Source organism: Charadrius vociferus, unplaced genomic scaffold, assembly GCF_000708025.1.
Source record: "Charadrius vociferus isolate BGI_N301 unplaced genomic scaffold, ASM70802v2 scaffold647, whole genome shotgun sequence".
NCBI classification, from domain to species: Eukaryota; Metazoa; Chordata; class Aves; order Charadriiformes; family Charadriidae; genus Charadrius; species Charadrius vociferus.
Genome location: NW_009649585.1, coordinates 376627 through 390493, shown reverse-complemented (window position 1 = coordinate 390493; position 13867 = coordinate 376627). Strand labels below are relative to the sequence as shown.

Sequence of the window (13867 nt, the reverse complement as noted above, 5' to 3'; positions counted from 1 at the left end):
TTCTTTCTCAAAACCAAGCGAGAAAATGAAAAGCTTTCACAAGGCAGATCATCTTATCTGTGTTACCTGAAGGTGTCCATTGCCCGGCTGAAGACATTGAGGCCCCGTTTGCGTTGGTCGGTGTGCTCCTCTTGCGTTCCAGCTTACTCCGACACCCCTGCTTTACCTGGCGATTCGGTGAAGGAAGAAAAAAAGCTGTTCTTCTGAGTGGAACAGTTGTGACTTGATGTGGAATCGCTTTTTTGTAAATAGATACTAATTACTTATTTATGTGTTTGTTTATTTTAGGGATAGACTTCAAGATTAAAACTGTTGAATTGCAAGGAAAGAAGATCAAGCTACAGATATGGTGAGTGATACGTTCCCGAGAAGCTGCGGGTGCCGCCCTGCTGGAGGGCTTCTTTCAGAGGCAGGTTTTCGTGGGAAGAGTTTACCCTTTCTGACATGACATTCGGGTATCTAATTTTGTGACTGATTTGTATTTTTCCCTAAATGTTTTTTAAGAATCGGGGAGGAGATCTGCGTGTTGTGTTTATAACCGCGATTGCTGACTGCGCCCTTGGACCGGCTCTTGGCAGGTCTCCTGTTTGGGAGGACAGGATCCTCCCAGGCTGTCATTTAGTGGGCAGTGTTTTAAAACTGGGATTTTTAAATGAGGAGCTGCCTCGAATTTATGATTGTAAATTGCCTACTAGCCTTGCTGTGCATCAGCTCGAAAGCGCAATCCACCTCCGCACCTATTTTATGTTTTTCCGCAGCAAACTGTGGAGAGTTTCTCAGCTGGCTGAAAGCACGACTGCTTTTCTGTAGGAAAGTCGAACGTGAGGCAAAACTTAAACTCCTTCCTTTTAGCTTGCTGTGCACGTCTAACTAGAGATTTTTCTTCTGTTTTAGCAGCCCTGTAGCACGTCAGGTGAGGAAAGCTAACGGCTTCTCCTGGCCTCTCTTTTTGTTTAGGCTCCTCTGCAGCCACGTACACGTATTGCTGGTGCATTCTCCAGCTCTACTGAGAGTTCAGAACTTGAATCTGCTTGTTTTCTTGCCCACTAATAAAAAACTTCTATGGCTTGATAATGTTGACGTTGGCAGATGTGGATAGATGGGTTCCGGTTAGAAGGAAGCTCCGGTCTTCCTCTGTCTGGGCAGTTGTTCCGATGCCGTAGGACCTGCTGAATGATTATCTTTCCTAACGAGAGTATTCTGAATCCTTCTTGTTACCACCATGCAGAGTGCGCACCTTGTCTCCTCGTTGTTTCTCATGTCCCAGTCCCGTGAGCACCTCCTGAGCAGAAGTTGGCCAACTTAGTTATTTTGCCTTATGTCCTTCAAGGGAAGGAGTTGTCACGGTTGATTTTGTTGTATAAACTGCGTAGCTGGTTGATGAGGAAGCACTTGGACGATGAAGTAACTCAGGGCGCTGGACCGCTTTGGCGGGGAGCCACGAAGGGTAGCTGTCTTTGAGGGTGGTGTTTTAGCTGGAGCCGTCTGGGGAAGGATGGGCGCAGATGAGCTGGAACCAAACGCCGAGCAGCGAAAGGAAGGAACGGAGAGCGGTAGCTGAAGAGGCAGCCGGGTGGAATTCATGGATGGACCTGCTGGGCAGCTCCTGCGGTATGAGCTCACCAGACTGTTAACGTTCAGCTTTGCAACCCAGAACAAAGCGTAGCTTCTAACAATCGTTTTGTGCCGTATTTTTTACCCCACCAGAGCAGGTGCTGTGTGTTACTGTGGGACAGGTGGGCAGAAGGGAACATTGGAGCGGCTTAAAGGAAGTGTTAGGTTAAACTTAAAAAAAAAAGTCATCATGAAATGTAAAAACTGAAAATCTGGAATACTGAGGATGTTTAATGTGTATATAGGCAAAGAAGCAAGCCATAAGGAAGCTGTATGCGTTGTGGGTTTTAGTGGTGCAGGGAAATAAAGAGGGGTTTGGGTGAGCTGAGTTTTATGAAACTGCAACTTTTAAACGTTGCACAGTTGGTAGATGGTTGTCTGAATCTACTTCTTATTCCTGCCAGCTTAAAATGGCACATTTGAGATGAAACTTGAGATGAAAGCAGAAAATGAAGTTCCTACTTCATGCACTTTTGATGGAAAAAAAAAATAAAAATAAATTAAAAAAAAAAATCTAGGCTTTGTAGTTTCTTAACTTTTCCTGTACAAGGAGTTTTGCCCAGCAGCGGTTTGGTGGCTGGACCAGTAGTGTCTTTTGGTGAAGCTACTTTGTGCAATGCATCTATATTTAACCACCGCTTCCTGTACTTAAACTCACCCTGCGCTTCTAGGAGTTGTGTAACGCATCTCCGGAATTGCGCTTCACTCCCGCTGCAGCAGTTAGTAAGGAAGGGGCGGAAAGAAAGAAAGAAAGGGTTTCCCGTGTAAACCTGAGCCTGTTCTCGTGGCGTTGCTTGTGCCCGCAGTATGGGTTGTGCTTTTATAACTGGAGTGGGCGCACAGGAGCTAATGTAGGTGAACGGACAGAACATCTCTTGAGTCGTAGGCAGCACGTCCACTGGGACACAGCTCCATACGCCATTAACCTGATCAGAAGGTAACAAAAGACCGATGGTGAAGAGAGAGCAGACTTTTGGTTAAGGTCTTGGCACCGGAGTGCTTTCCGTTAGTGTTGCATTGCCGTGTGCTTACACGAGTGCAGCGTGTCCACGCTCGGAGCGGAGAGGAGGAATGACTGCTCTTTCATTTGGGGGGTTCCCCCTGTCTGAAAGCTGTTGTCCCATCCGTGAGATTGCCTGTCAGTTTGCCCCGTTTCTTGTACGCACGTCTGAGCTGCCTCCGGTGGCTTACGGGGACGGGGTACCGGGTGCGATGACGCTGGCCCGGTCCGTGAGAGTAAGTCCAGCCGCAGCTCTCCGCAGTGCCACCGTACCTTTGGCCAGCCTTCCGTAATGCTGTTTTCTTGCTCTTAACACTCCCTTTTATTGTTAGAAGCAAAGGCAGTTTTCTCTCGTCATTGTTGCTGTTATTAAAATCATCATTATTGATGCTAATTCGTATTGAAACTTTTTTTTTTTTTTAGAATAGTGGCATTCAGCCGTCTGCAAAATGACAGATGGTGACAGAATTTTGTTCCTTAATGAACGTAGTATGTGTTAGCCATTTCCCAAATGTGACAGAGTCTCTTTACATAGAGTTGCTCAGCGTTTCTGAAGGAGCTGTGCTCAGTCGGCCGTTGCTGGTGACAGTGGTGGCTGCACGGACCTGTCCTTTACAGAATAAGGTTTCTACGCCGGTGGGAGGGGCTAAGGATTATGTAGCATCCTTTATTTGCATAGGGGAAAAGTGTATTTTTTTTTATATGCGCAAAGCAATAGAAATAAACTGTTCCTCACTTTTAAAATTACTGCATCGACCTGCCTCTTGCTGATCGGTATGACCCTCCATCCCCCAGGTATTAAATCTCTCTCGCGCTGTTGTCCTGGTGTAGGAGCCGCTCTCCGGCTGCCTGCAGAGCTGTGTCGCTGTGGTTTACTGTGCCCAGTGCTGGCTCTTGTACTCCTCGGGGTGGGGGTGCAGCCTCAACGGGCAGTTAGTTTTACTGAAAATAGGTAAACCCGGCATTTTCTGGTACAGCTCTGCTCCTTTCCTACACAGCGGGATAGTTCCCTGCTGCTCTTCCTGGGCACGGAAGATGAGCAGACGTGGCAGTGTCTCAGTCATGCCTTGACCTCTGAAATATATATATATATAGGAGTAAAGCAAGAATATGAAGGTCAAGCTGAGTTAAACCTTGCCGGAGGTGATGAGCAACTTGATACTTCATAGCTATTGAAAAGTGGGGTTGCCGTAAGGATCCAGCTAGGATTAAAGCGTTTTCGGATCGCTCCAAATGTGCCTGTTGCAAAATGATGTTGAAATGGGGAGAGGGGAGGTTGGGACAAGAGGAGGTGGAGAACGGTGGGGTTGGGTCGCAGGTGGGACAGTGTCGGTGTGCAGGGAGCTTGTGGAGAGCCTCAGGTAGGCTGAGCGAGCCCGGTGTGGCGCACGGGCTGCGAGCGAGGAGGAGGATGGGACACAGCTCTCGGGACTGGCCCTCTGAAGGAATGAGCTTGTCCAGGGCTCAACCATCAGGAGGACTACTGGTATGTCAAACTCTGGGTGGAAGCACCTAGAAGAATCGAGTGTCGTCGTGATTTAGGTTATTGTACTACTTGTCTGTTCAGAAAAAATGTTGATGTGACGGTATATGATACGATGCCATGTGGAAAGTCACCAGTGGTGGGCTTAGTGTCGGATTTGGGAGAAAGGAATTAGAGTAAAGATTTGGGAGTAGAAATACTTGCAGAGGGTGGGACCTGGGAGGGTTGGCACTGATGAATGTCCTGAAGAATATTAATATGGTGATGCTCATAGTATAGAGAAGGGAGGGAGAATAAAAGAACCAAAATGAGAGGATCCTGCTCCAGGAGAAGATGGCGTTATTGTGGAAGGGCTGAAAGACTTCAGAGGAATAGAGTAGTAGAGCTAAAAATTCAGCTATGAAGAGTGTAAGATCATACAGTCCAGGAACTCAGAACTGCTTTGGAATGGAAACCAAACGGCTTAGGCATCCTGTGATTCATTAAACTTATTAGCATAATGAAGCAATTTGAAAAACTAAATGTGGTTTTCCTGATACCGTGGGTGCAGTCATTTCCAGTGGGCAGGGAAGGAAGTGTTGCTGTCTAACATAAGACACAATTTTGATTCGCGCGCGTTAGGAAGAAAGGGGCAGGTAGGGTGGTCAGAGGGATGCAATAGCTATTTTAGGAAGAAACACTGGAAAGATTAGAATTCCTCAGGACGTCAAAGAAGTGACCAAAGTGCATTTTTAAAATCACGAGTATGCTGGAAGAGGTAGGTAGAGATCGACATAACTCATTTCCTTTTCCAGTACAGAGACATTAGTTCTAGGAGATGAAGTTCAAGCTGTGAAACTCCTCATCACAAGATGTAGTGGTAGCTGCAGATGGAGGCGGGTTTGCAAGGGAATTCACGAAGGGACGTTCTGGTTTGGACTGTTAAGTGCATGGATGTGATCTCTGGCTCCAGAAGTGCCCAGACTACGCAGAAGTGGGAGCTGGAGACCTCTGGCCTGACCAGGTACGGCTCTTCAGTGCTAGTGAGAACGCGCAGAAGTCAGGTCTAGGTTTTTCATCCTGGTGAAGCAAAGGCTGAAAGGAAATATTAGTCATCTAAAAAATACATAGTCATAGCAGATGCGGAAGAGAAGGAGGGACTCTTAGAGCTCAAGGACAGTGGAAATCAAAGTTGCTGGAAATCCACCAGCAGGAGTGGGAGACTCTGGGAGAAGCTCTAGTTCAGCGTAAGGGAAATTAAATAAAGGGCAACGGGGGGGGAACAAAAAACAAACCAGATGGGGCAGGTATTTCAGAATAGAGCTTGACAAATAAGAGGATCCTGATGTATCCTCTTCTGCTATTGCAGCAGAACTTATTGCAGGAGCTCTCTTTCCATTTTTTTCCAGAATATTCTGTGCAAATTGGTTGCAGAAAATAGAGCTGTTTGCTGGTCTCTCTGTTCACAGACTCTGCGGTCTGGGGAGACAACTGGGAATTGTAAGAAGTGATCCTGAAGGTGGATTTACAGGATTTGATATTGGGAGAGTGAATCTAAAATAATAAATTAAAAAAAAAAAAAAAAAGGCTCTGATGCCGACAGTGGAATGCCGGAGGGATGGGGTAGGGCCAAAAGCTGTCGAGGAATAACTGCAGTATTTAGGAATAGGTTTCCAGGGCATACAAACAGTGGGGTTATGTGAGCAGTGGTGAGTGATTAGCCTTTTTGGGAGGTCCATATCTGCTTTTTCACGTCGGGGTAGTAGGTAATTCCACGTTTCCTTAAACAGCCACGTGTCTAGTCTTAAACATGTCTAGTCTCGTCTTAAACTACTCTTAAGCTGATCTTAAGGAGTAACCAAAATATATGGGTAGAGCTGTATGAAGGGTTAGTTTTGCAGGGGTTCACGGGGACTCACAGTCATTGATGGCTCTCGTGAGTCTTCCATGTCCCAGTTTTCATGCAGATCGCTTTCCCGGCAGCCTGTCGGGGGCGGCGTGTGTTGTCGAGCATCTCTGACAGACCCAGCGGCGGTAGGTACAGGTTCGGAGGGTGCGTGGTTCTCCTGTGCCCGGGGCAGGCTGCTTTGCAGAACTGCTGCCCCAGGAGCGTCTGCAGGCTTGTCGCAAGGTGGTGATGCGCATCGTTAAGGCCAGAAAGTTGGCTAAAAGGCTAGGGGGATGCCGAAGAGCTTCCAGAGCTGGGCAAGGCAAAGGATCCCTTCTTCTTAACGGGAAAGTTCTCTTCAGTGGTGTATGAAACAATCACACTTGATAGTCTTGTATTAATATGGAAACCGTAGGATGACAAAATTGCTTCTGTAGTAAGGTGAAAAACCCATAACTTGGTGCTTTGAAGACATCTAAATATTTTTTCCCTCCTTAGCCGCCACTCTGACCCTCCTGACTTAACATAAAATTTGTACATCGCCTTGTTTTCCTACAATCTTGTTGACTGATTCCAAATTTTAGAAATAGCCTTATTTTTTTAGCACGCAGCTGTTAACTGTGTAGGAGACCCTAAAGTTTGTTGGGAACACTTTTACGTGGCTAGAAAAGCGTCCTGAGAATTTTGCTTTTATTCAGCAATGAGCTTGTTGGCAAAAATACCCATCTGACCAGGAGGGAAGAGCAGTCCGGGTGAAGGAACTGTGCAGCAGCCCAGCTATCGGAGGTGGTTCCACATGTGGAAACGCCCTGTTACACGCAAGTTCTTGCGGTTAGGAAGAATGGTGGTAAGCAGCCAAAGCGGCCGATGGCACCACGGACTACCGTACAGTCAGTCTCGTGAATTTTTGCGGCTACCCTAGGAACATCTAAAAGTTAACTCTTGCTGCTGAGAGCTTTTGAGACCCTTCACCGCCTGCGTAGCTCGGGGTGGAAGGGACTCTTTTGGCATGTCACTCCGACTTCCTAGAAAACGAGTAGATACTTCACTCGGAGGCTTCCTTTTTTTTTTCCAGCTGAATATTTTTCAGAGAAGCTGAAATTTGCCAGTCCTGAAGTATCTTACAGACCTTCCTCTGGGAAGGAAGGTCTCGGACCCAGTCGCTAGAGCTTCCAGAGCGTGCCTGGTGTCAGCAGTACAGTTCCTTCAATGCACTCTTCTGCTGCGTAGCTTTAAAAATATTACAAGAAGAAACAGTGGGACAGTAATAAAATTCTTAGGTTTATTTTGCTGGGAATTATTTGGTTTAATACGTTGAAGACCTTTATTTTGAGCTGTGTGGACTGGAAGGATCTTCACAGATCATCGGGTATAATCTCTTCTTGTTGCATCCGTGTAAATCTTTCATAAACAAATCGTAGTGCATTTTTAAGGTTTCTTTAGTCTCTGCCAGGTCAACCGGAAAGCTGTCCCAGAAATTCCTTTCCCTGTTGGTTAAACCTCTAAGATGATACAGCTTATGCATACTTTAATGTAGGCATGAGAATAATTTAAATAGATTTTTCACTTTCCCTGTGCTTCTCCGTTCCCGAGTCCCACAGGACGACCTTCTTTGTCTTCATTTTGCAGCTAAACAACCCAAGTTCTCCCAGTTAGGGCTTCACTTTCCTTGCCTATCTTCATAGTCCTTGTCTGCGGTTATTTTAGCTTGGAGAGCTAGCTGCCTCCCACAAATGGTTTTGTCTACATCAAGGATTTATTGCACGCCCATAGCTTTGGAGCATATTCTTACAGCCTAGAGGGTTGAACAAAGGACTGGAAAGCCCGCACGGTAAACAAGGCAGGCGGTCTCCGACTGTCTCGCGCCATTTGCTCAGGGTGGATTCATCAGTCGTAGGCAGTTTGGAAACCATAACTCATTGCCTCCGTTTGCTTCAGTCACTTCTCTAATCTCGCATCCATTAAGAGTTATCTCTGAATAATGAATGGAGAATCCATTAAGAAGGGGAAAGGGCAAATGTAGTACCTATTTAAAAAAAAAAAAAAAGGGAAACACTCCAGGTTCTTTGTTTTTTCCCTCTCCAGCCTTTGTTTCATCCATTAGCTTGGCTTCGGTGGCCAGAGAAAACACTGGAGGAGTTAACTGAGCAAGTTAGTTGTAGGTGCTTAGGACACGACGAGCAACGAGGAACAGCTAAGTGTTGCCAACGCCAAGTTGTGTAAAATCAATCCAAATTCTTACTGTGCCGGCTGCTGGCCTTGTCAGGAGGGGAGACATCGCAGATGTCTTGATGTTTTCCGTGAGGCTTTTCTGACACCGTCCTGCTTGCTATAAGCAAGTTGGGGGAAATGCCGTAGGGGAAGATGCTATCAAGCGGTTACAAAATGGCAAGAGAAAATAAATGATGTTTGAGTTCTGTTGAGATATTTTGCAGGAGTCTGTCCCGAGTTTCATGATCGGCAATGTTTTCTTTAATGGTTGGGATAAGGGAATAGAGAGTATGGTTACCGTATTTAAGCTAAGCAGGAAAAGATGAAGATGCAAAGTATAGGTTGTATAGAGGACTGGATTGTAATTCAGATTTCTTTTCGATGACGTTTCTCCAGTTGGTCAAAAGCAGTCCTGTGAAATTCAGTAGAGGCAAATGCAAAGTTGTCAAGTTCAGTATGTGTAATCAATTGCTCAAATGTCAGAAAAATCTGCTTAATCATGAGGAAAGGGAGTGGGACGTGTGAACAGGCGTGCAGTGCCTTCTAGCAAATATTCCTGCTTGAGGCTGGTAAGACTTCAGCTGGAGTGGTGTCCTGGTTTTCCCGTAGACACGGGCGAGCTGGAGGGAGTCCAGAGGGAGGAATAGGTGAGGCTGTGTGTCTCGGACCTTTGGCCGGTGAGTAAGGTCTAAAGAGCTTGAGGCGGCTTGAGAGAATTCAGAGAAGGTGCAAGAGCTGTGTTGGAGTATGCAAAAAGTAGTTGGGGAAAGAAGGGAAATGAACTCCTCTACCTATGAAAAGTAAGACAAGGATTGACGGCCTTAATTTGCGTTAAGGAAGAGCCAAGCGTGCCATCAGGAGAGACTTCCAAATGGGACAGACGGGAAATGAGAGGGTGGGATTCAAGCCAGCAATCGTCAGAGGTCTTCAGCAGAACATCAGGTGTCTTTGAAGAATAACGTGGGCATCCCCCAACGTTTTGCAGAGCCAGGGAATGGACTAGAGCGCCTCTCAAGGCTGCTGCCAGCGAGCCAGACCTCGGTGCAGCACGGCTTGTTGGAACATCTCGGAACAAAGTGGTGCTCGGGTTTAGGACCTGCCCTCTTCTCGGTGTCTGTCGTCTCCTGGGAGGAGATAAAATCTCTGGAGCAGTCAGCCTCAAAACTGTGATCTGGGGTCTGAGCGAAACAGAGAAGGAACTTCGTAGAGCATTTCCTCTGCATCTCAGGAACGTTTCCTCCATGGCATCTTTGGATTTTGAGGCTTTTCATTTTCTCCCCATTTGCCAACTGATACTTGGCCAGAAATCTGACGTGTGCTTAAACAAATTGATTTGGCAACTGGAGCCAGGGTTTGTTGGGTCAGCTGTAGGTGACGGGAGGGTGGGGAAAGCCGAGTTTTCACAGGACTCGGTGGTGGTGGTGTCTGTGTCCTGCCAAGGCATTTGCTGGGGCCTCGGGAACAGCGGAGAGGGGAATGAGTTGAACTAGTTCAACTCCAGTCCGTGATCTTTTCTGAGGTTCCTGGTTTGAGAGCGAGGGAATGTGGGTCTGTGGGTCAGAGGGGAATGCCGTGCCTTTCTGAAGGTGGTTAGGGAATGTTCAATCTCAATTTAGACCCGTTGAAATTTGGAGACACCTTTGATTCCACCTTGTGTGAATAGTGTCACTGAAAACTGTCTGTGAACGTGTCTGTTAGGTTTCTGTCCTCTGAAGGACACTAGAATACGCAGTTAACTCTTAATTCTCAGCTTAATGGCATGCAAGGTTGTTTAACCAAATCTCACCCGTTCCATCAAAGATCTCAAAATTAGATGGGAAAATACTTACTGTCATTAATCTTGTGTGATCAGTTTTAGCACATTGCTTATAGAAATCCATAGTTTAATGTTACAGTTACTGTACATCTTCTAGATTTACGTTTCATACACTTTGATCTGAAATTTCAGGAATATCAATTTCTATTTCTAATACGGCATCCTGGCTTGTGTTAGAAATAGCGTGGCCAGCAGAAGGAGGGAGGCGATTGTGCCCCTGTACTCAGCACTGGTGAGGCCACACCTCCAGTATCGTGTCCAGTTTTGGGCACCTCAGTAGAAGAGAGATCTGGAGGCGCTGGAGCGAGTGCGGAGGAGGGCACCGAAGCCGGTGAAGGGCCCAGCAAACAAATCCTGTGAAGAGCGGCTGAAGGAGGTGGGACTGTTTAGTTGGAGGAGGAGGCGGCTGAGGGGAGACCTCATCACTCTCTACAACTCTTTGAAAGGTCACTGTAGAGAGGTCGGTGCTGGTCGCTTCTCACAGGTAATTGAGACAAGCGAGGGGTCTTCTCTCATGAATGACAGAACGAGAGGGAATGGCTTCAAGGTCCAACAGGGGAGATTTAGACTGAACATTAGGAAAGAATTTTTCACAGACAGAGTGGTCGGGCACTGGAATGGGCTGCCCAGGGAGGGGGTGGAGTCCCCATCCCTGGAGGTGTTTAAGAGCCGTTCAGATGTGGCGTTGGGGGATACGGTGTAGGGGAGAACTCTGTAGAGTAGGGTAGGTGGTTGGACTCGGTGATCCCAAGGGTCTCTTCCAACCTAGACAATTCTATCATTCTAAATTTGTAAGATCACATTAAAGCTTTATAAAACTGATCAGAAAACAAAATTCTTCTCTGTTTTAAGTCTGGGTTCCAGAAAATGGTGAGTGATTGTCTCCGTGGCTGCTCAGCAGCTGCTGAAATGGAAAGGGTGGTTCTTGGGCACCGCGGTGGTGTTGACTGGCTAGCTGGGTCAGGTCAGCGCTGGCCACAGTTCCAGTCTCTCCTGACGTGGAGAGCGGCACTGCTAAACAGCCTACAATGTCTTGGGAGCTTCCGACAGAAACTTGAGTACTGAGGCCGCTGAGTTTGCGCCGTGTCTAATCAGGCTGCTCAGCGCTTATGGTGCGTACCTTGAAAATTGTAGATGGACTTTTAAAGTGGCTCATTTTCACGTTTGTTCGGGAAGAACTGGTCAGCAGCAGGAGAGAGTGTCTGGGACAGCGATGTTTGTGGGGTTGTTCAGACCGTCCCCCTGCCGGAGCTGACAGTCCTGTCGAAGTGTCGGCAGAGCATTTCTTGCTCCCTCCCCCCCCCCAGTCTGCTGCTGGGTTCCACCGAGGCTCACACATCTGAGACGCTTCCCTGAGATAGGAGACTTGGAAATAAAAGCATCTCCTTTTGGGTGCAAGTTTCCAGTTGTCAATAAAAAACACAGAGTTTAAAATTAACCAGTTTCTACCATGACTCGACACTGGGTTTGTTTATTGTGGTAAGACAGCAGAAGACCTACTGCACCTCACCGCTCTGCTGTTCACCCCTGTGCCGTTCAACAGGTAGCTTCATCTGCTGCCACCGTGGTCGGGTAAGCCTGCTTGAGCAGTCCAGTGTCTTCTCTCTCTGTCAAAGTTGACTCTGAAATGTGTTTTTTATAAAAACAATCCCCTTTAAAGTAAAAGTCAAAAGAGAAACTTGAAAATCTAGCCTTCTGTACCCTTTTGAGCCTGGCTTACTGAAGCTTGCCCTCTTTGTTCTCCGAGTGTTCGGCTGCATCTGGGAGGGAAGGAGCCTCCCTGGAGGCTGCTGCTGAGCACGTTGGAGCGTGTCCTGCTGCTCTTTGGAAACGCTGCGCATCCCTCAGCAGCGGTGCGATAGAGCACCTACCGGGCCGTGCGTGCTTGTCTAATAGATACGCCGTGCTGGTTTCTTCAGAGCTTGCTGCTCATGTGTACTCTTGTCTGTTTTCCGCAGGGACACAGCGGGGCAGGAACGATTTCACACCATCACCACCTCCTATTACAGAGGTGCCATGGGGATCATGCTAGTATATGACATCACCAACGCCAAGAGCTTTGAAAACATCAGCAAGTGGCTCAGAAACATAGATGAGGTGAGTAATGTCTGACAGATCCCACAGTCGCGCTGTGTGCTGTGACCCGTAGAGCATGTGAGGAGTGCCACAGAACTCAGCCTCTGGAGTGCAGCTTCTGCACCTGCCCGAGGGTAAATTAACACAGGGTTTGGGTGCCAGTCTTCGGCTGTCCTGCGTTCCCTCCCTCAACAACGGCATGAAGGATCACAACACTCCCCAGGGGCTAGCCGTGTCCTGAAATGTTGAATTCGGACATGAACAAACGTCGTTTCTGTGCTGGAGAATCCCTAGAGGTAAGGAGTACATCTTGCAGTAACTGGGAGTTGCCGTTTTCAGGAGGAGCTGCCGCCACAAGGTGGTGTGCGGAGGAGCAACGCTAAGGCGTACGCTGTAGAATAGCTATAGGATATGTCACTTCTAGTAGTAACCTATTTTATAAGGACTGCTATGGAAATCCTCACAGATAACTGAATATCATTGCCTCCACTCCCTCAAAATTGACGTCAGGAAATATTTGCAAGTTTATCGTGGCCGTTGCAGGTAGTGTGGCACACTGCTGCTGTTGGATGTTAGCAAACTGCTCAAAGCTGCATAGCTGATTTTTGGCCTTGCTAGAGGAGTACCCATCAAGGAGTTTGGTAAAATTTCAGACAAGGTCAAGTGAAGCGGAAGAAACTGAGGTGGAGCTATCCAGTGCCTGGATCCCCAAGAGCTCGTTCTCCAGGAGTCCTGAGATGTTAGAGAGCAGCACGGCTGTTAGTTCTTGCTTTTGTTACGCTGTTCTCAAATGGAATAAGTGTTTGGATTTTCCAGCTTCAGTATTTTCCCAGAAAGCGTGAAGATGCCCCTGCAGAACTGAGCGTCAGCAGATGGGTGCTGTCAGGCATTGCTAGTTGAGGCATTGGGGCTGGTGAAAGGTTCTTACAGAGCAAAAATGTACTATGGGGGCTTTAATTTCCTAGCGTGAGGAATGGGAAACTATACCTTCTACGGGAAGGAACGTGTGTTGGTGGGTACAGAAGAGGGGGGAGTAAGGCAGCACAGGAAGAGACTCAGCGACGAACTGAGTGGAAACTTGAAACCAAAATCTTTAGGTGCTGCAGTTGCTTTGTTTAAAAATTTCAGTAGTATCCAGGAAGTTGAGTAATGGATGTCATTCATCCCATTGTGCCTGAGAAGGGAGTGTTTTTGCTGACCTCATGTTTCCAAATCCGTGTCACACAAACCTCTGCAGCTGATTTTGGGTGCGTTGTGAAGGCTGCATGGTAACTGCAGTTTTATAAGGGATGTTTGACACCTTAGGAAGCTTTTTTTATTGTGGAGGAAGCTCACTAACAGAGTGCATTTGCAGAAAGGATGGGTGAAGTCATCCTCTGAGATTCCAGACGCAGTGTTGAGGCTTCTTGCTAAAACGTGTGCAAGTGTTACCCACTCATGTACAGGATTGTTGCAAATGAGAGTTGTGAATGAAGTAACCAAGTGCTTTGGTTTTACGAGGAGTTACTATTGCCAAGGAGATCCTCTCAAGGAGGAGAATCTCCAATAAGCAAGCCTGAATCGCTGTTCTGTGCGAGGAGGCTCTTCTGCAGGATACTTAAGCCTTGATTTAGAAATAGCCAAGAAACCTAGAGATGTTACACCTTCATCCTTGCTAAATATTTAATTGTTTAAAGTTCACGCGTTCTGCAGAGGTGTACTATGCCGTGCACTTTTGCTTTGGGCTAGTAGGAATTAATTGAGTTACTCAAGTGCACGGTTTTGTACGTTGGGGCCGGCTGTATTGGAAAGAAGTCCGTT

The 13867-nt window shown here is 47.1% G+C and overlaps 1 protein-coding gene across 1 annotated transcript in view; it reads left to right on the top strand.

Moving 5' to 3' along the window:
- RAB10 (RAB10, member RAS oncogene family) overlaps positions 1-13867 on the top strand; it is a 28970-nt gene that overhangs the window by 9281 nt on the left and 5822 nt on the right. Inside the window, exons 4-5 of the mRNA XM_009890370.1 lie at positions 289-349; positions 11950-12088. Coding sequence (XP_009888672.1) covers positions 289-349; positions 11950-12088 — 200 coding nt within the window. The remainder of the gene's footprint in view (positions 1-288; positions 350-11949; positions 12089-13867) is intronic.